Genomic DNA, 25,501 nt, shown 5'->3' with positions numbered 1-25,501 from the left:
CTTTTGAACAAGAAGTTCGATGCGGCCGGGAATGTTAGATTTGTGATGTACGATGGTATGTCACTTGAGGATGTCATCGAATCTTACTGTGGTAAATACGATGCCACCAACATTTCGGAGCCACGGCCTAGCAATGACATATGAGATGAGCGCTATGCTATGGGTGGAGTGTGCAGGGAAAGTGTTTGAAATTGAGGTGTTGAATAGGCCGATCCAGCTTTTGCCCATGGTTTGCCACCAGCCAAGGGCTCCTTCCGAACCCAGGGCCCCTCTTACGCCGGATGATCCCATCGAGCCGGAATTTTCATCGGATATCGACCCACCTCCTCCATATTCTAAGACATAGACGCTGAGTTCAGCTGCTGGATCTATGACCATTGCGCATGATAAAGCTCTGGCCTGAAGCCTTTCGACCACATAATCTGCTCTTCAATCGCAACAGCGGACAGCAACAGATGCCTCGCCATTTCCTCATCAATCCGTTCACTACAAATTCCCAACACCCCTATCCCAACCCCATCTCCTTCTGACTTCATCCCCTTTGCCTCACCACCCTGCTTCACCCAGCTTGCACACCTGGGTTTATATAATGCAAGTACATTCCCCCGTCCGGTCAATACCAGACTCCCACCTTCAGGATACCCCCACCCCTCCCACTCAATCTCGCAATCCTTCTTATCGACCCTAGCCTCCCATTTCGACCCTGCTGCATGCCATTTCACTTTCTTTCCCCTGATACCGTACCCCGCAGCTTCTCCCTCACCCTCTCCTGGAAGCCTTAGCTTCTCTTCCAATACCGGATCGCTCCAGATTCCATGACCTAATCCACTCGAGACATACAAATCCGGCGTTCTGTTTGTCGTAAGAGGGTCACGTGTACTAATGCCCCCCATAGTGCACATAAATCTCCCTAGCATGGCATGACCCTGGGATATCGAGCCCTTGTTTTCAGCCTGGCGGCTGGAGATGGAAGAGATGGAAGTAGAGCCGGGGAAGATGCTGATGGCTTGGGAGTTGTTCAGGGGCCAGATGAGGAGGGAGGAAGAGGCCGAGGTGTCAATGTAGTATTCTGGGGTATTTGTATTGTCACTTCCGGAATCGAAATCGGAAACAGAATGGGTTTTGCGCGTGCTGAGGATTCGTGTGCTTAATTTTCTAGAAGAGGAGGGGAGAGTAAAGAAAGATGTAGTTGGGATTGGGGTGGGATGGAGCTCGAAAGCTTGAATGGGTTTCACGGATATAGTTTCCCCAGGCATTGCGAACTATGAAAATCTGCGATACAACAGTGCGGATTATTTTTGGGAGACCTCTGGCGGTTTTGATGGAGGAGACGGAAATCAGCCCTGGAGGCACCAGCGAGACTAGTCCTCTTTCGGCGGGCAAGGCTAAGCTATGTTAGGAACCCATCATCCCTCAGCCACTTTTTGATCCGTCAATGTTTCGTCTCTAGAAGACACCATAGGTAGCAGATTATGACAGGTTATGGGGCCTTCTTCAGGCTGTAGTAATTGAATTCTGTGAGGGGACCAGCTTTCTTAACCCCTGGAGTGGAACGAGCACTCATAATTCTAATGGCAAGTCCGAGTCAAAAGAATGAGAGCTCTGTCACAAACTTTTGGTATTCCAAAATCGAGGACTAAATATATACAGAGAAATGCTCAAGCGAAGCACCAAAATCTCTCCCCGAAAATCACGCTGCCACACAATCGCGGTGGCTCGCACATCATTTACTGGAGTGCGAGACTTTCTTTGCCGGTTCCGTATGCAACGTTGTACACGGGCTGACCCGCAAGCGTAGACTGATCACCAAGCATGTGCGGGCAGCTGGGTTGGTTGCTGATAGCAAGGTCGAGCGTGCAGAGTTCGTTGTAGCCGAGCGTGCAAACCGAGTTCTGGATGTTCCAAAGTTGGGAGTTCTCATGGACCCAGGAGCCTGCGGGGCATCCAACGTAATAGTTGATAGAGTGGGCGGCCATGAGAGGCAATTTGTCATCCTTCATCAGGTCCTTGCACTCGTCCATTGGAACGGACTCATACTCTGCAGGGATGCCTCCGCCCATTGTCGGCAAGGCTGTTGCATTTTGCCCAGTGCTGAGCCAGTTCCATGCATCGTAGCTGATGTCGTAGGCCCCGCCTGAGGTGTCGACTTGGAGGAGATTGAGGGAGCGACCATTGGCAGTCACTTTAACGCAAACGCTATTGCAACCGGGTTGTTGGGGCCAGTAGGCAACACGATTGGTGTTGATCTTGCAGCCTAACACGCCTACGGAACTGGAGTATTGATCGTGAGGGGTAATGGAGATTCCAGTGCCAGCAGCAGCGATAGAGGCCAATGCAAGGGTGTTGGCAATCATAGAAAACATTGTGACAGTGGTAGTGGTAGCCAAAGATGTCAAATCTTGATAAAAATCGGTAGTTGGTGGTTGGTAGGTATCAAATCTGCTCTTCAAAGCTGGAGCTCACAATCAACGGAGACGTGAGAGCGCTGGTTCTTTAAAATGAAGGTGGTATAGAGATGAAGAGAAATTTTTCCAAGAGTCTGTAAAAGAGTGTACGTCTCTGGAATCAAAGAGTGAATGGTCAAAGAGTTAGCAAGGAGTGAAAATGAAGAGAATGGACTTCACTGGACTTTACAGCTACAGTGCACACAATGAAGAAGACTTGACAAAAAGACAAAGAGGCCCCCATTTATACTACATACAAGCCATTTCTTGGGCTGAGGTAGCCACAGCTCTCATGTGCGCCATGTGTGAAAGCAATTTCCGTCGCTGACGGACTCCAGCATGTCGCATGTCGTGGAGAGGCGTGAGAGGTGCGGCCTGTCACAGAAGGTTAGAACCACACGCAGAGTGCCGAGCTGAATTTTCTGGCGTTGCTCCACTTTTGTATGGCTGCAGAATTTTTACTTTTTCCTTCGAGACCATTGGCGGTGGTGGTTGAAAGTTTGACGTCCTCCCCCTGGCGTCTTTGGTTCCTGCAGATGGACCAGTATCGATAAGACGCGCGCGCTAGGCTCGTTGCGATAACCCTTGTCGATCCTTACCCAGTGCGCTAACATGAAGCAAGTGTTAGGTTCCAGAGCAAATCGTGCATCGGAATGTCACGGCAGAAAGGGTTGGTGGACGGCTTTCCCTTGGACGCCCAAGGCGTGCCAACCATAGGAATTGCGACGGATGTCAGGTACGGAACCAGGAATAGTATCACCTCCGTCGTGGGGGGCGTACGGCCAAAGGAACGTAAGATGAGCCTGGACGTTTGCAGACAATCAGATGTTGCACCCGCTCCTGAAACGAAACGGCACGTACCGGTCTCATCCTCCGGACGATTACCACTTGCTTTTCTCGGTGAGAGTGGGGGAAAGGGAGGACCACGCACGACAAGAGATCGTACAGGACCACTGCCGTAGAACGACATCTGTATATTTCTTTGGTTCGGTACTGTGTCGCGTGGGTGTAGTTCGGGTGGAACCTTCGAGTCCGAATCATACTCAGCCGGCCTTGGGGGACTAAACTGCCAGCCAATCAGCTTCAACGTAAAGGTGAAAAATGAAAAGTAGTGGCTAAACGAAGTACAGTTCTAGGGCGAAAAACTTTGAGGAGTACTCTTCCATAAACTTTGGAACACAGAATCTCGGAAGTGACAGATCTTGCGCAGTGAAACCACTAAAACTAGGCATTCAACCCCCCTTCTAGTGGCAGCTCTCATGAAGAGTAGTCCACCCCGTTCACAAAGCCGTCACCTGCTAGACCAAATGGACCTTGTAGTTCTGACCATCGATAGCTATCTAGTTACAGTAAAGCCATATCCCTCACTACGCTCGAAAAAGAAATTAGCTGGTAACTTAGAGTGTCACCTTTGTCAATTCGCACACGTTACGCCGGAGGCCGCCCTTCCACTGGCAAAGTTAGTTTTCTCTGGGAGGTCGACGTTCACGTTGCGCGTTTCCCGGCGACCTTAATGTAGCTACGAATTCAACCTGGCTCCTACCGGAATTCTAGATGCCGACTTATTGAACATGGTTTGGATGTGAGTCGAGTAACAAACCCAGAGGGCTGTAGCTGTGATAGTGTCATTAGTTCTTCTGTTGAGGATCTAAGGGCCCTGGTGGCGAGTTTAGTTGAACGGGTCGGGTAATGTATGGACTTATGGTCTTCCACGTTGTCGCTCAAATGTTGTCTTTGGATATATTCTGCCTAAAGTAAGACCCCCACCTGCAGTAAGAGCTTGGGGTCTGAAGTTGGTTGGTGTAGAAGTGCGTCTGGGAGCTCATACCTATATTCTCAGCTCCATGGGAATGCAGCGAAAAGCTAGATATCACGCGCATCTCTCTAATCTCTACTTCCACGCTGGATGGTAATATCATTAACCTTCCTGAAGCCGCTGCAAACGGGCTAGTGGGACCTGGGTCACACAATAAATTCGTTAAGTACTCTCAGCCTTGCTGCGAAGGCTACCGTGAGACAATTACCATCGATACCATTCCCACCGAAAGCAAAGATAATCCTCAGGCTTCCGAGATCTAACCGCCATGCTTTCTAGGTAGTGATGGGGATGTTCCATAGGAAGGGGAATTTGAATGTCAAAATTAGGAGGATCTTAGGATTGATGGCGCTCTGATATTAGCCTGCATATGTCGGGTATGTAGCTAGGCTGAGGCTGGCAACATCGATATATTTTATCAACCTAAAAATCTTCGGAGAGTTGTTGATTGCATGTGAAATCATAATCTGTACGAAACTAAAGAATTTTTCTGAGTTACATTCAACAAAGAGACTTTCATTCAAATTCGGACGGTGCCCAGGCGTGGGTTGAATATGCTCATGCACAGCGCACAGACTATTCCCAACGCCGACTCAACGTTGAGAGAGCCGTCGAGTCTGTAAAAAATTCCCATCTTAACATATCCATATAACATCAGGTTCATACGAAATCGGATTCACAGTAACATACCAAATCTTCTGACCAAGAGTAGAGATCTGGGGGACTAGCCTAGGCTGTACGCGGAATGCCTCGACCAGTGGAGAAGAAACGTCGTTGTGTCTACTCTATATTGTAATTGTGTAAATGATACAAAATTTGGTACAGAAAGGTAATTGATCAGGTATGTTGGAGGCCTTCAACGAAGAGGATCTATCTGAAAATTACTCAGCAGATCCCCCCCAGGCTGTGTGATCGAGCTCCGACCTTCTCAGCGGTTCGTTAGGTGAATATCATCACCAATACTGAAAATTTTTTACAGAGTTCATTGGCGTTGTTTAGGGTATCTTGTTGAAAATAGCCGTGCTCCCGTTCTAGTGGATTTATCTCCGAGTGATATAATTACTCTCTTGCCCAAAGTGTGTCAACCCTTCATCCCAAGCAACGAATTCCTGGCGCTTGAAGTCAGGCATGCATTTAACTTTTGCTGGAGGCGTAGTCTCCCATTCAATCCTAGCGTCGTCTCCTTCTTTAGCGACATGTCTTGAAGCGTACCCTTTCAAGGCCTTGATTTTCTTTGCAGCCTTATCGCTGTACTCCACATTGACGCTGGGTATTACGGCAATCTTTCCATAGCCGAAATACCACATATCCTTTGTGAACAAATTCGGTTCTCCCTGAAAGCATTCTTCTGGGTAATGGTCTCGGAACTTTATTTGACCCTCCATGAGCGGTTTCGCAGTGAATGCTGTCATCCCATTCCAACATGAAAACACCTGGAATGGCTTTAAGTTCATCAATCGCGAGCGCGATTTCTCGTCATTCCAGAAAAGATTCCATGCAAGATCCCAACTGCCGTCTTCGGGGATGTGGAAGAATGAATCACCTGTCATTCCACGCGCGATCCACACGTCATAGAAAGTTGGATTTTCACTAACATATGTCCAATCCATAGCGCAGGTCATGTCGGCGCCTTGAATTGCCCGCTGGTGGACAATCTCTAGAATGTCTTCCATGCACATAGCAATATCGTTCGAAAAAATAACTGTTGTATCTTGGGAATAATTTGCCGGGTTATCGACAAGGTCCTTCACAGCTAAGTTCCGAAGCAGAGCAAGAGCTTCAATCCGGTCTGTCCCCTATGCCATGGGGTTGATGTCGCTCGACTGGAGGATGTATCGGCTTCCGAGACCTTCGATGTCTCCACGAAGTTCCTTGAGGACTTCGAATGTACCATCGTCGGATCGTCCTTCGACGATCGAGAGCACGCAATTCTCTGGCCCAAGAAATCTTATTGCTTCCACTATAGAACCAATTAAGCGAGGGAGTAGCTGCACACATTGGTGCAGGTCGAGGGCGAAGAAGTACTTTGGTAGTCTGGTGGTATCCGAGTTGGAGGAGGCGTTAAGGTAAGTGTAGCGGCCCACATTCGAGAAGGGACATTCCAGCCGAGGAAAGGTTGTATCCGCTGGATCCAGGATAGCGCGGATATATGAGGGTGCCTGGGCAAGGAGAGTGTCATTTTTAGTCGCTGTCTTCGCTTCTTCTACTCCATCGTCAGTCGAGATCTAAAAACACATAAAGGGATATGATGGATACCTGTTAAAGTGGGAACTGAATTTCTAAAACCGACAGATTTGGCTTGCAACCCATCATAGCCATATTGGGAGTACCTCGAACAAACAGCGAGGAATAATATGACGGCAAGCAGGCCGAAAGCCTGGAAAATTGATCGAATGCTCCTCCTCATCGCAATGTAGAATGAACCATGTTATTCGACGCGAGATTGAAATGAGAAATAACCATAAAGAAGATGCAACCTATGAAATCTCTAAGTACATGCGAGCATGGCGCAGACGAGTCCTTCGAGGACATGAGGAACTACGCCGCCTCATGTGAAGCTGCAATGCAAAACTGTCCTTCTCGCAACCCTTGCAACAATAAGCGGGCGCTTCAGAAAACGTAAGCGAGATTCCATGTCAGTAAATAAATAAATAGAAATTTTTTGTCAGCACTTTTTCGTGGGGTCTATTCGGGCGAGTCTCATCTTGGTACTAGATTCCCGGCCCCAACTCCATTTCCTCAAATACCCTAAAGTACCGAGCAGAAGTACCTCCTGACCCATACATTTATCTTCTATTCTTTCAAGTTTCTACACAAATTCTTCCAGAGTCTGTCATGAGAACCACCCGTTGTTAAGGTTCTTACAACATTCAGCTCGCAAGATGCTTGGACCCTATGGCCGACGGAATCCAATACTCTTGCTAGCCCCCGATCTCTTTCCGAGGGGGTGCATGCAGTACTAAGAGAAATCTTATCTACCTGGCCCCTTGGGGGATATATACCACTTAAGTAATTGGCCGGAGGTATCGCAATGTCCATGTGGTTGACTCAGGAGTCAATAATCGATGCAAGATCATGCCTTCACCACTTCTCGTAGGGTCCTTGATACCGGTTTCCATCATTTGGAAACACTTTTGGGGAGCTCAGTCATTCATTTATCTTCCCTCTTTTGGTGAAATGAATCATCTCCTACATTCCGTTTTCTTCTTTTATATCTCAGGCCTTGCATTCTCTAGTCCGGCCCTACTTCGTAACCGAATTACACAAGAATCGAGTGCTACTACGGTAGCTCTCGGGACCTTCCAAGGGCTTGAAAATCGGCAAGTCACATCTATCGTGTCGACCTGCGGATATCTAAATGGCGATCCCACACTCATTCGAACAGCAGACTCTGGATTTGGATGTAGGGTTGATACTGCGAATGGGCTGTGGGGTTTCTGCACAACAGATGTAGTCAGAGCAACGGATTGCGGGTTCGCCGGGTATTGCTTGGATAGTCATTCCTGCACAAACGGATGTGGTCGATTGTCTAAACATTCTGATATGATCACCTATTCCTGGTATGATATCTCTCTCAGGGAGATTCAAAGCCAGTTTTGCTGACAGACTGTTGGCGGTTTAGCAATGCGAGGGAATTCTGCTCCACTGTTCTCCTAATTAATGGCCCTGACCAATCTTTCGAGTACATTGCTTGTGGCCGAAGTTTCGTAATTGACAGCTTGTTTGCTGTTCCGACCACAGCAGCCACAACAACACCTTCCTCTAGTTCTTCTTCAACTACTTCCGCGTCGAATCCGACTGCTACACCAGGGGCCCTGTCACCATCGCCATCAATATCGCCCACCCCAAGTCCAACACCTTCTGGCACTAGCATTTCTATCCCGGCTTCCGAGTCTAAGCCAGCAATTATCGGGGCAATAGTAGGCGGAATAGTTGGAGGAATTGCAGTTAGTTGCCTCACTATATTAGGTGTCCTCTTCGTCCGTCGACAGTGGGGGAATTATAAGGATGCAAAAATTACGTAGCTGTAGACATGTCGAAATAGATAACGTCCTATCGAGTTACCCGGGTTGAGCTAGAGTAGGCTTTTAGCTGCAGGGGTAAGGTAATTTCATTTTCGAGGCCGGTTGAGAGGGTATAAGTGAAGAAAAATGTTGCGCGGTGTCAATCGTAATCTATTGAATCAAGTGAGCAATTAATGGATCCAACAGCCATCATTGTGTCCTACGGGCCTTTCTAAGACGATTCACGAAGTGGGCAAGCACAGAAAATGTCGATAAAATAAGGTGAATATTAATCTAGTAGTATTGCGTTCGTAGACAACACAAATCACTTATGTTTTTACCCTTCCGAAAGCCTTAGGCGGAACCCCAATGTCACGTTGCAAGCTCCACCCCGAAACGTGAGGCACGAGGGTACAGAAGCGCAGAGGCTGTATGGGCGTTCGATCCACTCCTCTCACCATCCTCCTCACAGAGCTCCTGAAGTAGAGGGACAGAGTGGAGAAGGAAGAGTTCGTGGGTCGAGCTTAAGGTGGAGGCGGAAGGTCGAAGTGCGACAATTGGGGGTTTCTAGCACATCTTTGCCATATCGGGAAACCAGGAAAATCCCCAGCTGCTCAAAAAACCACTACGTAGGTAGACGTTAGTAGTTACTATGGGGTCTACTTTGGTGACTTCCTATGAAGCTCGGAACATTATCAAAATAGACAAGCCCATGATGGTCGAGTTCCTTGCCTATCACACGGATTCTAGGTAAGATCTATGCCTCCCCTAAACCAACTAGCCGCTCCACATCTGCATTTTATCCTCTCCTGCAAACCGCACTTTAATTCCGGAAGCATCCAATTATTGGCCCATGTGCGAGCACAGCTGTGGAGATGTTCACTAGCTAAGGCGCTTGCGTGCCCTCCAAAGTGAAATGGTATACCTGAGCTAAGCCTGCAATCTTGGAGGTACCATAAAAAACATCGAATCAGACTCTACCTATCTGTCAAAAGCCGTTGTCCCGGTCGACCCATATGTAGGAATGATTCATTCGTTAGTGACTATAGTCATAGTGTTCGAAACGAATACATATGACCAATTCAGTAGAAATACGGTTGCCTCCGGCTGCGGCTCTCGGAGTAAAGAGGGTGTTTGTTGAACGGGCAAGGCCGAACTGATGTTCTTTGTTTCGTAACCGATTGTATAGCCGGCCCCCGGGAACTTGCTATGGGCGATATCGCATTGCTCGCGCTCCTGGCCTTGTGGGTAGGGTAGTCTTGTATGCTATAGTTAGTATATGATCATGTGGAGTTGTTGATTGACAAACCGCTCGTGCTCGGTCTTCACTTGCCTCTTCATCTCCTCTTCTTGCTGCATAACCTGGTGGATTTGACGAGAAGTTGGCCTTAATTGGGTGACACTCTTGGCGGTCGATTCGAGGGGGCCATACCGGGGTCGCCACTCTGCGGTGAAGTACGCCTTCACGTGCACCGAGGAGGGGTTCTTGGCGTTTACAACGCTCGCAAGATAGCTATTGTTAGTGAGAGCGCGGGGGTTAAGAACGGACGGTATTTCTCAATAGAGACTCTGAAGCAAAAAGCATGAGAAAAGGGTGCAGCAAGACCCAGTCACGCTGGACCTTGTTCTGATAGTGCTGCTAAGATAGTTTGGATTACTTGTCGACTCTAAAACCTATCTTATGGTAGAACATTGTACTGTGTAATACACAGAATTTTATATAGAGAACATACCTAGAGGAAAAGGCGCAAGAGGAGAATGCAGCTAAGAGTATTCGGAGTTCTCCTTGACTCTAGAGTCTCTCCCAAGGCAGAACAATACTTTGTGCAGCAGTGCGTATAGATAGGCTAGAAAGCTAAGAAATTGCCTTACTGAGCAGGCGAAGAAAGAAGAATAGCTTTTTACTCATTATACTGATTCCACCATGTCAATTCTAGCAGTGTACCATCGCAACGTTGGGGACATTATGGACAGTATATGCTGACCGGGAGTTCCATTCTATTTGAATCACACACCGTTTGTCTCCTCTATTAACTCCTCATTCTTCCGAACACATTCCTTTCACCCTCCCCTCACACTACATACTCTCCCCTCTCCCCTAAATACGAATCCAAATCACCTCTAAACTCCGCGTTCCTCACGACCAACTCTCCAAACCCCCTCCAACCCGCCAACACTTCCCATTCCTCCCTCACAACCCCCAAAACCACCCTCCTCATCCAATCCCCCCTCCCTTCTGTCCCCAACCACAGTAACTCCACCGACGTTACAAAGCTATCTACTTGGCGGGTGCTGGCAGGGCAATCGCGGAAATGGGCAATCAACTTACGTACCTTGGTAACATATATCTCGATTGCGAATTGGCGCAGCGCGCGGACGGAGTACTTTGTGCTGACAATGTATGCGTGGACTGAGAAGTCCATGAGTGAAAGGTGGTGGTGGTATTCGGTGGCGGCGGCGAATGTGGAGGCGTATGTGCCGCGGTACATGAATTCAAGCATGGCTTTGACCGCGAATGGGAAATCAGCCTCTAGTTGGAGTGATATAGAGCCGGGGACCTAAAAAGGTGGAGAAGACCCGCACGTTAGTACTGGCCGGACTTGAAGGAGTGGAGTCTCACCTGATTCTCGAGGACCTGGGAAAACCAGCTGATCTGGCTACACAGAATTGCCTTGTGTACTAACTCTAGCTTGTTGCCGTTGTCATAGAAAAGGATCAGGTCTGAATATCGTCCCGACTCGAGGAGAGAAAGCAGCAGGAGTTCTTCCTCTTGTTTCAATTCGGTAATAGTGCTCTGCATTGACTCTTGGTGCGCTGACAGGATGGTAGACGTTGGTACTAGCGCCTGGCGGATTTGCGATGACGAAGCTTGAAGTTCCGCATACATGCACCCCCAGATGAAATTGGATAGTCGTGACTGCTGAAATGGGGGGTTGGGCCATTGATATACTAGTAGATTTGACGGTTGGTAATGCATAAAGGTCATATTTGAAGCATCGGGAGCTGGTGCGTTGATCGATTGCGACCAAGTGAAAGGGTCGTCGAGTTGTGAGGAGCCCTGGACGAACGGTAGCGACGGTGAGGAGTCAGAGGTAGCCATATCGCCGGGCGCGTATTGAATTAGGCTGTTCACTGAGTTCTCGCGTTGTGATGTTAGTAGTAATCGGCTGTATCTGGCAATTGGATCGATCGAGAGTCGATAGACAGACACGTGACGTCAGAGCTACAGAGTGTGTGCCGTGATTTTTTAAAGAAGTAACAGCAAGTGAGCGGGAGAAAAGGTGGACGGCGATGAGAGAAAGAGGGGGAAAGCTTGCTACTAAGGCAACCGGCTCACGGCGGTGAATGAAATAAATACAAAATGACTGGGGAAACTAAAGGGCGAAGGAAGCCGTGGTGGCGACTAAAGAAAACCCAAGTTTGCCCTGCGGCCCTCAATGTAAAGTCCTAGTCACGCCGATGGAAGCCATTCCCTAAGCCTTAGATGATGATGCTAGAGAGGAATGCTGAGAGATGCACTATCATACACAAACCACTGGATTGCTTTCTTCACTTTAGCCTTGACGCTAGTTCTTTAATAAAGTCAATGCGGAAGGCAGGAATGTCGTCCATGAGCTTAAACACCCTCGCTGCAGTCTTTCCGCCTTGTAGAATATACTGCTCTGAGTGGTCTGCACACAACTTCACTGCAGAATTTCGAAGATCATCTTCACCAGGTCGAGTTGAGGCGTATATGATCCGAATTGCCTGGAAGAATTTATCTTTGTTGACTTCTACGCGAGATAAAACTGCCGCTCGGACTTCGAACTTCTCAAGAGCGAGCTGTTTAAGACCTGGAATGCTATATCGTTCTGCTAAGAGATATATGTCAATGTGAGGTGTGAGCGTGTATATGGTGTAGCCGGCACTGCTTAAGCCCAGGAATTTGTCGGCGTAATCGAGTTGATAGCAATATTGCAACATAGCATCTACGGCATCGGGGTCGTCGGCGCCCAGGTCGATGGTTTGGGTTATCGTCTCCTAGCACGCATAAGTGGAACTCGCGAAAAGGTACCTTTGGAAATCGTACCGGTGAGGTCTTTGCGCACACTTTTGCGAACCACTGCGAATGGCTGCACATAATGACTCGGTGCACGTGATATTCATCGTCTCTACACCGCACTACAAGGTCTGAAAACTGAGCATCTTCGAAGTGCCTGAGTATTGTTAAACTCAGCATAGAGTGGGAGGGCAAGAAGCTCTCACTTTTTCAGTCCTGCAGTCATGTACGAAGTTGGATCGCGCGTTGGTTTTGTATAGCATGGTCGTTTCTTCGGTCTTGCGGTTGACGATGTGGGTGAGGTTGTCTTAACGGTTGAATCGTCGGCGAACGAATCTGACGAGTGTCTGGAGAGGACTTCCATTGAGCTCAACTTGAAACGATGGGGTCCGTAGTGATACTCCGACCGATTAAGGCTGGTCTTATAATAAGCATGCCTGATAATGGGGTGGTTGGAAGGCTAAATATGGGAGTACTCACACGTTGCCCCTGGGGAGCAATGCTGGCGTTGGAAACATGTTTGGTATCTTGGAGATAGCAATGAATGCAAGACGGCCCATTCATATGCACAGTTCTACCAGATCTCGCTGCATTCTTCTATGCAGCATTCCATGCACTCAAACCTGGAACCTCGCGGACTCGCACGAACGGAGGCAGTTGATTGGCATGACCACAGCTTTCTATGGTGAACCATGACTTAACAGACCAATATTAGAGATGATAGCCCTCAAAGACGAGGAGCAACGGTGGCGGTAACAGCCATCGTGATGGAAGAATGGAAAAGAGTACATCCATACTTAGGTACCATGACAGATAAACAAGAGAAGGGTATCATCCAAATGAGGAACGTCAGCGCAGCCAATCAGGGGCAGACGCTCGGACCCCAGAATCATATGCTTGGCGGCGTATGACCAGGGCTTCGTGACTTATCGATTATGTAGGATAATTCCGAGCTGGCGGTACAGCCGGCGCAATCAATTGCTGTGTGACTGCGGAGTGCAGCAGCTGTGTCGGATCCGCTTGTGCTGGAAGAATGTGAGTGGCCAGCATATCGTGAGCTTGGCCAAGCAGTTAACGGGAGACGGAGAGACGACTTGAGACCGGGAGCAGGTGGGCCGAAGAAAGAGCAAGTTGACACAAAAGCATACCCGCCCCTCAGGTCATGACACGGTATGTTTGTGCCACGAGAGCTGTCTGTGTGTGGAGCAGAAACGTGTGGTACCAGTTACTTGTTGAAGGGGTAGCGGACCTGCAGGCTTCCCCTCTCGAGGAATGCTTCACGCCTGTAACCTGGGACTCCTCAGCATGCAGTCCTCCCGGCGGAGGCGTCCCTCGGCACCTGGAGCTCGATCGTTTTGTCATTGGATGTGTCTGGGTGGGGAGTGATGAGGAGAAGCTAGCGGGATAGCGTGTGAGAAAAGGGCAAAAACGGTCGAGCAACAAACGTTGCTTGACGATGCTGCTGAGGCGAGCCAATTGCGGCGGGGTCTCTCTGGCAGCAGAGTTGGAAAAGTGGAGGTGCTCGTCGTCGATGTTCGAGATTAGCAATATCGGTGTCTGGCCAGGGGTCTTGAATAAGCGGGATTGCGGGGCAAGGTCGGCAAGCCCAGTAGAATCGTCATTGACTGCGACACCATCCGCAACGATCGAACGACCAAAGCCAATCACCCCGCCTCAATTACGCCAATGCTCGCCGCAGGAGAGGGAGGGGGTTATATTAAACCCAAGTCCGCCAGCTTGTAGCTAGGTCTTGTATATCGATCTGAATTGTACCAAATTTCCATCAAACCTGATATCAGAATCCCATTGCCCACCATGACTGCCCAAGCCGCAGACGGAAAGCAGAACGGGGACCTGTACCGCGACTACATTGATGACCGCAACGCAAAGTCGCAGGACACTCTCTATTGCACAAGCAATGGCGTCCCCTATGCGCACCCATATGAGTCGCAGCGAGTTGGCGATAATGGCCCACTTCTGCTCCAGGACTTCCACCTGATCGACCTCCTCTCCCACTTCGACCGTGAGCGCATTCCAGAGCGTGTCGTCCACGCAAAGGGAAGCGGTGCCCACGGCTACTACAAGACCACCGACCCCCTGGATGACTTGTGTCTAGCGGACATCTTCCAGGCTGGAAAGTCTTGTCCCATCACTATTCGCTTTTCCACTGTCGGAGGAGAGTCTGGCTCCCACGATTGCGCCCGCGACCCTCGAGGCTTCGCGGTCAAGTTCCGAACCGACGAGGGTAACTGGGACATGGTTGCCAACAATACCCCGGTCTTCTTCTTGAGGGACCCGGCTAAATTCCCACACTTCATTCACACCCAGAAGCGTCACCCAGCCACTAACTTGAGTGGTGCTGACGACTCGACAATGTTTTGGGATTATCTTTCACAGAACCCCGAGTCGATCCATCAGGTCATGGTCCTCATGGGTGACCGAGGGATTCCCGATGGCTACCGCTTCATGCACGGATACAGCGGACACACCATGAAGCTCGTCAACAAGAATGGCGACTGGGTATACTGCCAATTCCACTTCAAGTCGAAGCAGGGAACCAAGTTCATCACCCAGGCGGATTCGGCGTCCAAGTCTCCCGACCACTCACAAAAAGATCTGTTCTATGCCATCGAGCGTGGCGACTACCCCGGATGGGATGTTGCTGTCCAGACCATGACACCCAAGGAGGCAGAGGAACTCTGGGAGAAGCAGAAGATCAATGTCTTTGACCTGACCCACATCTGGCCGCAGAAGCAGTTTCCTCTTCGCAAGGTCGGAGAGTTCTTCCTTAACGAGAACGTTAAAAATTACTTCGCTGAGATCGAGCAAGTAACTTTCAACCCATCACATATGGTTCCGGGTATTGAGCCATCTGCCGACCCAGTCCTCCAGAGCCGACTCTTCTCTTACCCAGATACCCACCGTCATCGGGTTGGAGTCAACTACCAGCAGCTTCCAGTCAATGCTCCTCGAGTCCCATACAGAATGGCCAATTTCCAGCGAGCCGGAAGCATGGCGTTTTACAACCAGGGTGCGCGACCGAACTACCTCTCCTCCATCGAGCCCGTCTCGTTCCGCCACAGGACTGTCGACCTCAACAAGACCCATGGCCACTTTACCGGCAAGGCCGTCACATTCTTGTCTGAAATTCGACCAGAAGATTTCAATGCGCCGCGCGCTCTATGGGAGAAGGTATTTGATGATGGCGCCAAGGAACGCTTCATCGGCAATGTTTCCGGACACATGGCCAACTGCTCCGACAAAGAGATCATCAAACGCCAGATCGGTATCTTCCGCGAGGTTTCAGAGGATCTCGCCTCTCGTCTTGAGAAGGCCACTGGTGTGAAGGGCTACCCGGGGATCTCCAACCTACGATTCAATGGAACACACAACGGCATGGCGAAGGATCCGAGCCTGCGAGCTGCGAACGGCATGACGCAGAAGGTTGGCTTCAGTGCAGTGGACAATAACGGAGCACCAACACCAGGAACACACAACGCTTAGCGGACTAGTAGAAGTGGACGGAAGATAACAATGGGGATAGTGCATAGGAAGAAAAATACCAGAATGGGCACAACATCTCCTGAGGATATGCATGCTGCGGGCAGGCAAGAGAATGCAATGATCTGCAAACAAGTCCAATCTGATACTGATAAAACGTGATCATCAGTACGTTTTCGCAAAAAAGTGAATTCTGGCCCTGTCTTGAGTGAAAGCGTCCAAAGTGCCGCTCAACCAAGGGCGCGTCAAAGTGAAAGAGTGCAGCCACTCATAATGATGAAGCGCGAAAAACCCCTCTCCAAGGATAGCGCTAGGCCCAATGGAGCTCATGCCAAGCCGTAGCGGTCACGGTTACTTTCGTCCACTTCGAGCGCGACATCTCCAGGTCACCACAGATCTTTGACTTGCACGCTCTTTCTCGAGCCACCCCCCTTCATTCATGGCCGGCGAGAATGATACTTGAACTCCTCTTTGTGTATCCTCCTTTCATGCCCCTCCTTACCCCGACGACGGCCTCCCGGGTAATGCCGAGGCCCCATGTCACGTGCGGTTTTGGAGGATATGGCCCGCCGTAGCAGCGCTCACTACGGGCGGACAGATCAACCATTGTTTCGCGTCTTGCGCCCACTTTGGACTCGATGAGATTCTTTGCTCCCTCACGCTTCCAGCTCCGTTGCCCAAACCCCATTGTCACTGCTCGCTGTCCCGGATCACCGCTTAGGACTGTACCATGCTTCTAGGACACTACACCTCTCTTGTTGCATCGCCAATCCATCCCGTCGTCGCCCTTTGAAGCTCGCGAAGCTTTTGTCCCGCAATCTCCGCCTTCGCAGCGCTACCTTCTCCCCACGCCCACAGTCGAGCTACGCCCAGTAGCTAGCACCCACTACCCTTCCAGGCACCAGCGACCATTGATCCATCCATCGGCTGTCGCACCGGAGCATAGTCACAATGTCGCCGCGACGCTCCTCGCGGGCTCGCACCACCCAGCCAACCTCCAGCGCACCGGCAACACACAGCGGCTCCTCGTCGTCCACCTCATCTAGACACACAGAACGAGCGGCGAGAACGATTCACAAGCAGTCTAGCCCCCAAAAGTCCTCTACTCCCCACTCGCTCTCCTCGGAGGAGGTCGACGATGCCCATCGCGGCTCCCAGGTCGAGCGGCCGCAGACCCGACGCCGAACCCGCGAGCAGGACAATGACGAAGACGATTCTACAAAGCTCGAGGAGGACCTCGAGGACGAGATTGCTGAGGAGGAAGAGATCACGCGCTGCCTGTGCGGGCAGCAAGAGTACCCGGGTGCACCCTCAGATGGCGGCAAGTCCAGAGATGGTCAATCATCCTCATTGACAGATTCTGACGTGCAGAATGATGAAGCAGGTGGCCTGTTCATTCAATGCGACATCTGCAAGGTCTGGCAGCACGGCGGCTGCGTCGGCATCATGGACGAAGCTGCCAGCCCCGATGAGTACTTTTGCGAGGAGTGCAGAAAAGACCTGCACAAGCTCATGACGAGCTCGAAAGGGTGCGTGAAATATTCCTTTCCTTCCCATACACGATAGCGGGTTTGTCGGCTGGATCCAGCGACCACGCTTTTCTAATTGCCAACTCACCTGAATGTGCTGGCAAGGCTTCTAGTCGGTCTTCAATCTGTGGCACCGCCATCCATCACCCTTCATGATAAAATTAGCACTGACAGGATTCGCTTCTAGACAAAAGTACTCGCGCTATCTCCCCGTCTACGAGCAGAACCACTCCAAGACCTCCCGGAAGACATCTTTGTCAAAGGAACCGGAAAGCAAGGCGCCTAAGGACAAGGATAGAAACAATAGGGCAAGCGTCGAGTCGTTGGGCAAGCGGCGATCAACCATGAATAGTCGGGCCGCCTATGACGAGGACGAGGTGCTTAGGAAGGTGTTGGAGGAGAGCAAGAATGAGGGGACATCTACTCTTTCGGAAAACGGGAATAGGAAGAAGCGCGGACGCGACGAGAGCGAAGAGTGAGTGACTCGGTTTCCCCGCTAGCCGGCTGCTTTGCTGACAAGCTTTGCTGCAGAATCAAACAGGAAAGCAAGCGACAGCGCACAAGTTCAAGATCACCAAGCAACTCCCCAGTCCTATGGTCTGATGAAGAGATACCCAAGGCTACCGCACCCAAGCAGAAACCTCGGGGAGCTGCGGCCAAGAGTCAGCGGGAAAAAGAGTTAAGGGAAAAGGAACGCGAACGAGAGCGGGCTGAAGCTGCAAATCGGAGGAAGGGCCGCGCTGAGCGTAGGAAAGGCGACGGTAAGAAAATCAGGATTGACAATTATGCGTCGTGGCTGACATTTAAGCAGATCCGGACACGGTCGAGGTAGAACCAGCAGAGGACCCTTCAATGGCTCCCTCGGCGTCTGAATCCGTTGCCCCCGACACGTCTTCCACCGACCTTAAACCCGCGCCTGTACAAAGAAAGTCAGGGCGACCCCCACAAAAACGACAGAGTAGACTTGGCCGGAATCAATACACGCGAGATGCCCCAACACCAGCAACGAACGGCGCGTCCCCGGCAGCGAACGACACGCCCAATTCTCCACAGATATCTGTCACGAATGGGGTTGGCAATGGGCACGAGAGCAGTGACGGAGCCGCTGGAAACAAGCCAGGCAAATCAAAGAATTGGCGCCTGGAGAAGTTATCGTGGAACGAGATACGACGACCGGCTGGCCATATGCAAAACTACATCACCCAGCGACAGGTTGAATTGGCTGCGGAAAAGCCACCGTCGGCGCTGTCTGTTCAGTCTCCAACCGCGGTCAACGGCGAGCAGAAACAGGAGGGGCCTAAGGACAATGAGGATGATATTGAACACTTTAGGAAACTCAACACGCTTCAGATGATGGACGACTTAAGCAGGGAGCTGGTCCACTGGCAGCGCATGATTGCCGAGCAGACGGAGAAGTGATTGGAGCAGCATCAACAGCATCTAGCGTAATCGGTTCGTTTAACATTTTGATTTCGTTCCAATCATCTGCATACTGCATAGGCTGCTGGCATATGCAGCAGCATTTTGCTCTGGATATCGGCGTTTAATCGTATTTTTGGGTTCATGGTCTATCATTGGTATGGATACCCTCCACTTATTTCGGCTTCGACGTCACGCTGCATAGTCGCTGGGCAACATAGATGATCATCGGCATGGATATTCATGTCTTCTCAATTTTTTTCTAGCACTTCTTACACCTCGTCAACACTAGGGTCGATGGTAACGGGCAATGGGTGTCTATATTTGTCAATATGGTATGGATCAATGCAAACCTGGAATCATGGTCTCACGAATAAAAGAACACTGAACTTCACGTGCTCGGATCACCAATGTTGTGGGCCATATGACATGTTTAAAGTCCATCTGAAATTCCAAATAATTTTACCAACAATACCTTATATAATATCAACCACATTGTCTAGAGTTGCGTTACTCACTGTCACAACACCAGTCAATCTCATTACTTTCATCTTCCCTCATCACCCCATACCCACAGCCTTCTGTCCTCCTTCCTTCCATCTTCCCCAACACCTACAGTCCTTACTCCGCCTTCCCAACCTTAACCTCCAACACATCTTTCCCCACCCCCAACCTCAACATCTCTAGCACCGCAGCCAAATTCTCCTCCGTCACAACCGTATACTCCGGCCACATCTTCGGGTCCCTCCCCGCTTCCGCCCAATGCACTTTCAGCTCTTGAATTGTTTCCTGTACGTCCTTAGATTTGTATTTCCCCATGAATTCCGCGCAATTGGCAGATGTGGCGATTGTGGATGTAAGTTGTTTGTTTAGCGATTTGAGGGTCGGTTTGCTGGAGGATGGGTCGAGGAGGATGACTTCGTGACGGTTGGAGGGGGGAAGAGTGAAGAGGAGGGGGAAGGCCATTGTGCTGTTCTAGTGAGAGGATGTGTGTTAGTATTTTAGGTTAATTTATTTGGTACTGTTGGGTTGGAGATTTGCTCACGACGACGATGTTCGGGTCGAATTAGATGTCTCGGATGTGTGTGCAGAGGATTTAGGAGTCAGTTGGTGTTGAGGTTCAGATATTGACGGAAGTTTCTGTGGAATGCTTTGTGCGTGAATTCAGCATTGAATACATCATTATAGATTTATATCCTCAATCCAAGATTTGGATGTGCTGCACAACCATGTACGTCACCACGCATCGCCCGATCCAATCCTTGTGATCGACGTAGGGCTTGGCGTAGCTTACAGGGATCATCAATTCCTCCTCTCCAAGGCTACCATTCATCACACGACTTCAGGCGAACAGAAACATATGAGGAAAAGGGCCAAGCACCAGTAGGATGAGTATGTCTTGCATTCTAATAAACACCGCTAACTAATGCTGCTCATGAATCGAGACACTCCAGACAGAATGCACGAAATCCAAGAGCCAAAACTTGCCGTCCTCACCCTTCCACCTGCAAATTCCCTCTCAATTCAGATAAAGTTGAAACGAATCCTCCAATAGATCCATCAATCATTTGCCATTTCACTTCCTCTCCTCTAGGGCGCGTTTGATAGCTAGCAGACATAATTAGCAAATGATCTACGACACTCAGAAGACTTTGGTGGTTGACTGACCATTACAGCTATCATTCGCATCTCCAAAGAGCATCTTCGTGTTTTCCATAAAGAACATCGGATTTGGCACATCTGCATACCCACTCGCCATCCCTCGCTTCATAATAACCACCTGCTTGCTCTTCCACGCATGCAGCACAGGCATACCTGCAATCGAGGATCCAGGCTCCAACGCAATCGGATTCACAGTGTCGTTGGCACCGATAACAAGCGTGACATCAGTGTCGCCAAAATCGTCATTAATTTCGTCCATTTCAAGTACAATGTCATAGGGAACAGAGGCTTCGGCGAGGAGCACGTTGCATTGACCCGGCATGCGGCCCGCGACAGGGTGGATGGCGAAACGTACATTGACGCCCTTGGACCGTAGGTATTTGACGAAGTCGGAGATAGCATATTGGGCTTTTGCGACGGCCATGCCGTAGCCGACGACCTGGTTTAAAGCTCAGTACAAAACTTCATAAGCTGGAGGAGGACTTACAATGATGACATTCTCGGCATTAATCAAATACTCGGCTGTTTCCTCTGCACTCGTCTTCGTGACCGTTCCCGTTATTTCTGATTGCGCCTGCGGCGTAGCTGCAATACCGCCGAATAGAACATTGGTGAGTGATCGATTCATAGCCACGCACATAATGTACGAAAGGATAGATCCAGATACTCCAATGAGCGCGCCAACGCTAGTGAGCAGAGGATTATCCAACATGAAACCTTCAGCCACGAGCGCAAATCCAGAGTAGGCGTTCAGTACCGTAATGACGACCGGCATGTCGGCACCTCCAATGGCTGCAGTTGTAGTATAGCCCTTGACGAAGCTGAGAGCAGCATTGGCAGTCAGACAAGCGGCCCCAATAAGTGGAGCCCCAGGAGCGGCAGTGAGGAAGGCACCCATTGTAGCCATGTTAGCTCCGAGAAGCGATGTGTTGATGATATGACGGCCTGGCAGAATGAGCGGTTTCGAAGACATTCTCCCGGCAAGCTTGAGGAAAGCAACGATGCTCCCGGTAAAGGTTACCCCACCGATGAGAACACCAAGATAAGCGCTAACCATGTGGAGGGTCGAGATATCCCCCGTGTGACCCAGAACACTGCCAATGCTAGTCAAGACAGCAGCCAGGCCAACGACGGAGTGCAACGCAGCCACAGTCTGAGGTAGGGAAGTCGGGGTAATCCGTCGGCCGATGAGCATTCCAGCCAGCGTGCCTACGGCGGCAAGGCTGCCGAATTGCATGAGGACATCCGGTTCGAAGCCCACAGCAAGAAGTGAAGCCAGAATTCCAGAAAAGACACCGAGTATTCCCAGGATGTTACCACGACGAGCTGTTGCTTGAGAGGCCAGACCAGAGAGAGAACTCACGCAGAGAACGCTACTGACGAGATAGCCAGCCTGTACAAGGCCTGCCATTCCAGTGCTCGCTGCAGCGATATATCCTCCACCAAATAGTACTGCTGGAATTGCGTATAGCCAGGGAAATTCAGCAGGGTCGGTTGGGCGCTTAAACATGTCCAGCATGCGCTTGGTGATAACGAAACCGCCTGAGACGTTGACAAAAGCGAGCAGAACGGACAAAGCTCCCAATGTCTGGGGAATGGTGTGGGGAAGAAGGCCGCCGCCCATGACGAAGAATCCTCCTATGCCAACCATACCAGAGATAGCATTTGTGACACTCATAAGTGGAGAGTGCAATGCAGGTGCAACACCCCAAACGACTCGATATCCGATAAGACTCGCCAGAGCGAACGTGAATGCATTTCCCATGAAAAGAGGTCTAGGGAAACGATTAACCTTGGGAGGAAGACAAAGAAAAAAAGATAGATGATCTCACCCAGTGAACTTTCCAAGAGCTAGAGCACTGCTCATTGCTGCCGTGATCCCTGCAACATCACGAGTCTGATTTTGCCAGGGAGTAAGCTGCACAATATTCGCAGCGGCGTCGGCAAGCGAAGGTGCCTTAGCCGGTGGCGGAGGGGGAGCCGGGCGAGGAGCAGGAGGAATAATTTTGCCATCGTATGTCACGATAGAGCCGCGGGTGACTTCATCGTTTAAATCTACGTCATAGTATTTCTCCTTCTGGTCTGCGGGTTGGAGGGAAAGGAGGAATTTAGTGATATTGTTCGAGTATAGGGTCGACGATTGAGTTGGAAGCCTCGAGGGCAAGTCAGTGTAACCTAATTCATCATAAGCCACCATAGAAGACTAAGACTTGTAGTTCGTGCGGACCAATTATCGTTACTCCATGATATTTCGAAAGTTTTCCGGGGACAGTTGCTTCACAATTGCCACCAGCTTCAGCGGCGAGATCGACAATAACAGATCCGGGCCTCATGGCACCAAGCATCTTCCTGATAGTAAGCAATAGATCCTCTTTCACGTAAGGGTATGCTTACAGCTTTAGTGATCAGCTTTGGGGCCGGCCTTCCAGGAATCAATGCTGTAGTGACTACAATGTCTACCTCGCGACACTGTTCCGTGAACAACTTCATTTCTGCTTCGATGAACTCCTTCGACATTTCCTTTGCATAGCCTCCTGTTCCAGATCCCTCTTCTTCAATCTCAACCTCGATGAATTCTGCACCAAGTGACTGAACTTGCTCTCGAGCTGCGGAACGAGTATCGAATCCACGTACAATCGCTCCCATGCGACGGGCCTATAACACCAGATCAGCCTGACATCTTATACAGAGGAAATTGTACTTGCCGTTGCAATTGCACTCAGTCCAGCCACACCAGCGCCAATAACGAGGACTTTGCATGGGGGAATCTGGAGTATGTTAATTCCATATCCGGACAGCGATACCCTGTAGCGTAGCATACCTTCCCGGCGGCAGTGACTTGGCCAGTAAGGAAACGACCGAAGTGGTTAGAAGCTTCCAGGATGGCTTTGTACCCGGCAATGTTGGCCATTGAACTTTGCTGCATGTCAGCCTCAAAGTAGGGGCAGGGTTAGAAGGGAAGAGTAGGTATACCTCAATGCGTCAAACACCTGGGCGCGAGAAATGCGGGGAACCATATCCATAGCAAAAGCAGTAGCTTTACGAGAAGCAATTCTATCTACGACAGGTCTATTCTGTACCGGATAGAGAAAAGAAATGACAGTGGCGCCCTCTCGAATGGCATCCACCTCGCTATCAGGCCCATCGATGCTAAGAGCTCGAACTTTGAGAAGGATGTCACTCTGAGAGAAGACCGTTCTGCGGTCGACAGTCTTGGCTCCTGCATGCTCATATGCTTCGTCGGTGAATTGAGCTTCAACGCCCGCACCACGCTCGATCAATACGCGAGAGAAGCCCTTCTTCAGCAACAGCTGGACATTCTGTGGAGTTATGGCAACTCGACGTTCCCCAGGGAAGCTCTCGCGAGGAATACCCACGGTGAGGTTTGCGTAGGGACCAGCGGTGAAGGGGGGAGAAGTTGGAAGCTCCTCGTCATGCGGATCCGCTGCAAGGGATGCATAGCGAGCAACAGCGGTGGATGGGACCTGCGGAACATGCTTCTGCAGGTACAGCGTTTTAGGGCGGGACAAGCTCCGGGCGGACGCGGTTGGCTGCTGTGGCTTGAGACGCTCATAATTGAACTTGTGATGAACTATAGGTGTTGGGCGAAAGGCTAACGTCGAAACGTGCAGCCTCAAGCTGGGGAGCTGGGAGGAGCTTGCGCGCGGTCGAAAAGTGACCAGCCGACTCCCTACCAGGCAGTTTGTGGAGCTCATACTTAGCCAAAACGTGTCTCCGAGGTAGAAGGGCTGGAGAGGAAGCTGAGAACCCGCATCTGCTGGCCGTGACTTGCGCGACCTCAGGTAGCAGACAATGGCGATGCGGAGTGAAGGACAACGAAGCTGCCACGGTTTGCGAAGCTCAGGTACATAAGGGACCGTACCGCTTCCCGCCCGCGGACGCTTCTCCTGGCGTCACGCGTGCTGCGTGTGTTTTGCCGGCGACCTTCCAAAACGAACTGGTGTGGGGTTACTACGCGAGTAGGATGCGGGGAAGGTTTCCCATGATGTCTCACGCCCAACCAGAGCCTCAACGTCGACAATTGATCTGCTAGCACTTCTCAATCTGTGTCTCTTGCTCTCACCTGAAGCTTCGAAACACCTTCTTCGTTGGCTGATGAAAATTGAAGCGACAGAGCCAGGAGCATCGAGTGGAGTGATCCTCACCTTGTTTCTCGGTTGCGCCACGTCCTCCGCCCTCAGCCCTAGTGGGGCAGGCTGCGACACTCCGCGTCTCCTTCCCAAAGAGGCTGATTTTGGGCTCTTGAGGAGCTCGAGTGTCGTTCAACCAGACCCAATCTCCAGGCATAGCTCATATCTACTATCATTTTGTTCGAAGACATGATGTGTGAGGTTACCTACTCGGCAGCTGGAAATCAAGGTCCTGACAGCTGTCAGACCCAATCATTCCCTCGCGCTTGCCTATTGTGGAAAACCAACTCCATTTCCTGTGAACATCATTGGAGGACGGCACGAAATTCATTCAGGATTACCAGACCGCTGGAATCGACGGGCAGCGGGAAGCATTCTTGCCTGCACGAAATGGTCTGCATCTTATCATCCGCAGCCAATCAGCCCCTCCCGTCACGCCACAGACATGCCATGGACTTCATCCGACGAGCCCCATTCCTGAACCTTACCGGAGCAAAAGATGCTGCCGGCCCTGCTCGAGCCGCAACTCTCTCAGGGGAGGACTGGGAGGACTTAGTCAGATAAGGACGACCGGGTCACGTGCTCTGCGTATCACAGGTAGTCTGGCTCGACTAGAATCCTGTTCCTGCTCCTGCTCCAACTCCTTGAGTCTACTCCCCCTCAAATTTTGCATATCATCTCACCCCGAATCACCCTGAGAACACAATCTTTAGTGACCTTCCTGTTGTATCTATCGCGTCGTTCTCGTCACTCTCAATATCCTTTTCATCCCCTTTCCCATATCATATTCTTACCTTCCAATTATCATTCCTTCAAATGGCCCTACCATTCTCCTATATTTAGATCCAGAATCCCCCTTCCGTCACCCTCCCTCCTGGTATGTTTCATCCATCGACATTTTTCTGGGACAGCCTTGTATATACCATAGTCGTTCGT

General features: G+C 50.4%; 9 protein-coding genes across 9 annotated transcripts; 2 read left to right on the top strand and 7 right to left on the bottom strand.

The window, feature by feature from the left end:
- Positions 1-106: 106 nt before the first annotated feature.
- BDR25DRAFT_304541 (uncharacterized protein) lies at positions 107-1,298 on the bottom strand. Its single transcript, XM_033690238.1, has one exon. The coding sequence runs from the start codon at positions 1,254-1,256 to the stop codon at positions 369-371; it is 888 nt and encodes a 295-aa protein (XP_033546315.1). The 5' UTR covers positions 1,257-1,298; the 3' UTR covers positions 107-368.
- A 385-nt stretch (positions 1,299-1,683) lies between these two features.
- BDR25DRAFT_304540 (uncharacterized protein) lies at positions 1,684-2,641 on the bottom strand. The gene has a single exon (XM_033690237.1). The coding sequence runs from the start codon at positions 2,361-2,363 to the stop codon at positions 1,728-1,730; it is 636 nt and encodes a 211-aa protein (XP_033546314.1). The 5' UTR covers positions 2,364-2,641; the 3' UTR covers positions 1,684-1,727.
- Positions 2,642-2,935: 294 nt separating this feature from the next.
- On the bottom strand, positions 2,936-3,431 carry BDR25DRAFT_304539 (uncharacterized protein). The gene is made up of 2 exons (XM_033690236.1): positions 3,306-3,431; positions 2,936-3,247 (listed from the first exon to the last, which is right to left on the bottom strand). The coding sequence occupies exons 1-2, from the start codon at positions 3,412-3,414 to the stop codon at positions 3,201-3,203; spliced, it is 156 nt and encodes a 51-aa protein (XP_033546313.1). The 5' UTR covers positions 3,415-3,431; the 3' UTR covers positions 2,936-3,200.
- Positions 3,432-5,300: 1,869 nt separating this feature from the next.
- On the bottom strand, positions 5,301-7,299 carry BDR25DRAFT_326269 (uncharacterized protein; the record flags this gene model as incomplete). Its single annotated transcript, XM_033692264.1, has 3 exons — positions 5,301-6,049; positions 6,110-6,485; positions 7,126-7,299. 3 exons carry the CDS (start codon positions 7,297-7,299, stop codon positions 5,301-5,303), a joined length of 1,299 nt encoding a protein of 432 aa, XP_033546312.1.
- Positions 7,300-11,813: 4,514 nt separating this feature from the next.
- Positions 11,814-12,483, bottom strand: BDR25DRAFT_289037 (uncharacterized protein; the record flags this gene model as incomplete). The annotated part of the gene is made up of 2 exons (XM_033688426.1): positions 11,814-12,284; positions 12,334-12,483. 2 exons carry the CDS (start codon positions 12,481-12,483, stop codon positions 11,814-11,816), a joined length of 621 nt encoding a protein of 206 aa, XP_033546311.1.
- A 1,469-nt stretch (positions 12,484-13,952) lies between these two features.
- On the top strand, positions 13,953-15,912 carry BDR25DRAFT_304538 (CAT1 catalase). The gene has a single exon (XM_033690235.1). It carries the CDS (start codon positions 14,119-14,121, stop codon positions 15,805-15,807), a length of 1,689 nt encoding a protein of 562 aa, XP_033546310.1. The 5' UTR covers positions 13,953-14,118; the 3' UTR covers positions 15,808-15,912.
- Positions 15,913-16,624: 712 nt separating this feature from the next.
- Positions 16,625-18,874, top strand: BDR25DRAFT_49812 (uncharacterized protein). Its single transcript, XM_033698661.1, has 4 exons — positions 16,625-17,333; positions 17,521-17,808; positions 17,865-18,094; positions 18,145-18,874. The coding sequence occupies exons 1-4, from the start codon at positions 16,756-16,758 to the stop codon at positions 18,750-18,752; spliced, it is 1,704 nt and encodes a 567-aa protein (XP_033546309.1). The 5' UTR covers positions 16,625-16,755; the 3' UTR covers positions 18,753-18,874.
- Positions 18,875-19,190: 316 nt separating this feature from the next.
- On the bottom strand, positions 19,191-19,972 carry BDR25DRAFT_304536 (uncharacterized protein). The gene is made up of 2 exons (XM_033690234.1): positions 19,798-19,972; positions 19,191-19,727 (listed from the first exon to the last, which is right to left on the bottom strand). Exon 2 carries the CDS (start codon positions 19,716-19,718, stop codon positions 19,374-19,376), a length of 345 nt encoding a protein of 114 aa, XP_033546308.1. The 5' UTR covers positions 19,719-19,727; positions 19,798-19,972; the 3' UTR covers positions 19,191-19,373.
- A 164-nt stretch (positions 19,973-20,136) lies between these two features.
- On the bottom strand, positions 20,137-24,246 carry BDR25DRAFT_304535 (PNTB-domain-containing protein). Its single transcript, XM_033690233.1, has 9 exons — positions 23,388-24,246; positions 23,236-23,329; positions 23,120-23,182; positions 22,809-23,069; positions 22,642-22,759; positions 22,247-22,589; positions 20,902-22,189; positions 20,421-20,853; positions 20,137-20,360 (listed from the first exon to the last, which is right to left on the bottom strand). Exons 1-9 carry the CDS (start codon positions 24,128-24,130, stop codon positions 20,329-20,331), a joined length of 3,375 nt encoding a protein of 1,124 aa, XP_033546307.1. The 5' UTR covers positions 24,131-24,246; the 3' UTR covers positions 20,137-20,328.
- Between the last annotated feature and the right edge of the window lie 1,255 nt (positions 24,247-25,501).

Source organism: Lindgomyces ingoldianus (genome assembly GCF_010093535.1).
Source record: "Lindgomyces ingoldianus strain ATCC 200398 unplaced genomic scaffold BDR25scaffold_21, whole genome shotgun sequence".
NCBI lineage: Eukaryota > Fungi > Ascomycota > Dothideomycetes > Pleosporales > Lindgomycetaceae > Lindgomyces > Lindgomyces ingoldianus.
This window is presented reverse-complemented; position numbering and strand designations above follow the sequence as displayed.

Bases quoted from the DNA above. Each gene is read 5' to 3' on its own strand.
- BDR25DRAFT_304536 (XM_033690234.1), bottom strand. From the start codon at position 19,718: ATGGCCTTCCCCCTCCTCTTCACTCTTCCCCCCTCCAACCGTCACGAA.
- BDR25DRAFT_304538 (XM_033690235.1), top strand. From the start codon at position 14,119: ATGACTGCCCAAGCCGCAGACGGAAAGCAGAACGGGGACCTGTACCGC.
- BDR25DRAFT_304541 (XM_033690238.1), bottom strand. From the start codon at position 1,256: ATGCCTGGGGAAACTATATCCGTGAAACCCATTCAAGCTTTCGAGCTC.
- BDR25DRAFT_49812 (XM_033698661.1), top strand. From the start codon at position 16,756: ATGTCGCCGCGACGCTCCTCGCGGGCTCGCACCACCCAGCCAACCTCC. The intron at 17,334-17,520 runs GTGCGTGAAATA...ATTCGCTTCTAG, and splicing joins CTCATGACGAGCTCGAAAGG to ACAAAAGTACTCGCGCTATC. The intron at 17,809-17,864 runs GTGAGTGACTCG...GCTTTGCTGCAG, and splicing joins GGACGCGACGAGAGCGAAGA to AATCAAACAGGAAAGCAAGC.
- BDR25DRAFT_304539 (XM_033690236.1), bottom strand. From the start codon at position 3,414: ATGTCGTTCTACGGCAGTGGTCCTGTACGATCTCTTGTCGTGCGTGGT. The intron at 3,248-3,305 runs GTACGTGCCGTT...GCAAACGTCCAG, and splicing joins TCGTCCGGAGGATGAGACCG to GCTCATCTTACGTTCCTTTG.
- BDR25DRAFT_304540 (XM_033690237.1), bottom strand. From the start codon at position 2,363: ATGTTTTCTATGATTGCCAACACCCTTGCATTGGCCTCTATCGCTGCT.
- BDR25DRAFT_304535 (XM_033690233.1), bottom strand. From the start codon at position 24,130: ATGAGCTCCACAAACTGCCTGGTAGGGAGTCGGCTGGTCACTTTTCGA. The intron at 23,183-23,235 runs GTATGCTACGCT...AACATACTCCAG, and splicing joins AAGTCACTGCCGCCGGGAAG to ATTCCCCCATGCAAAGTCCT. The intron at 22,590-22,641 runs GTCCGCACGAAC...ATGATGAATTAG, and splicing joins TCATGGAGTAACGATAATTG to GTTACACTGACTTGCCCTCG.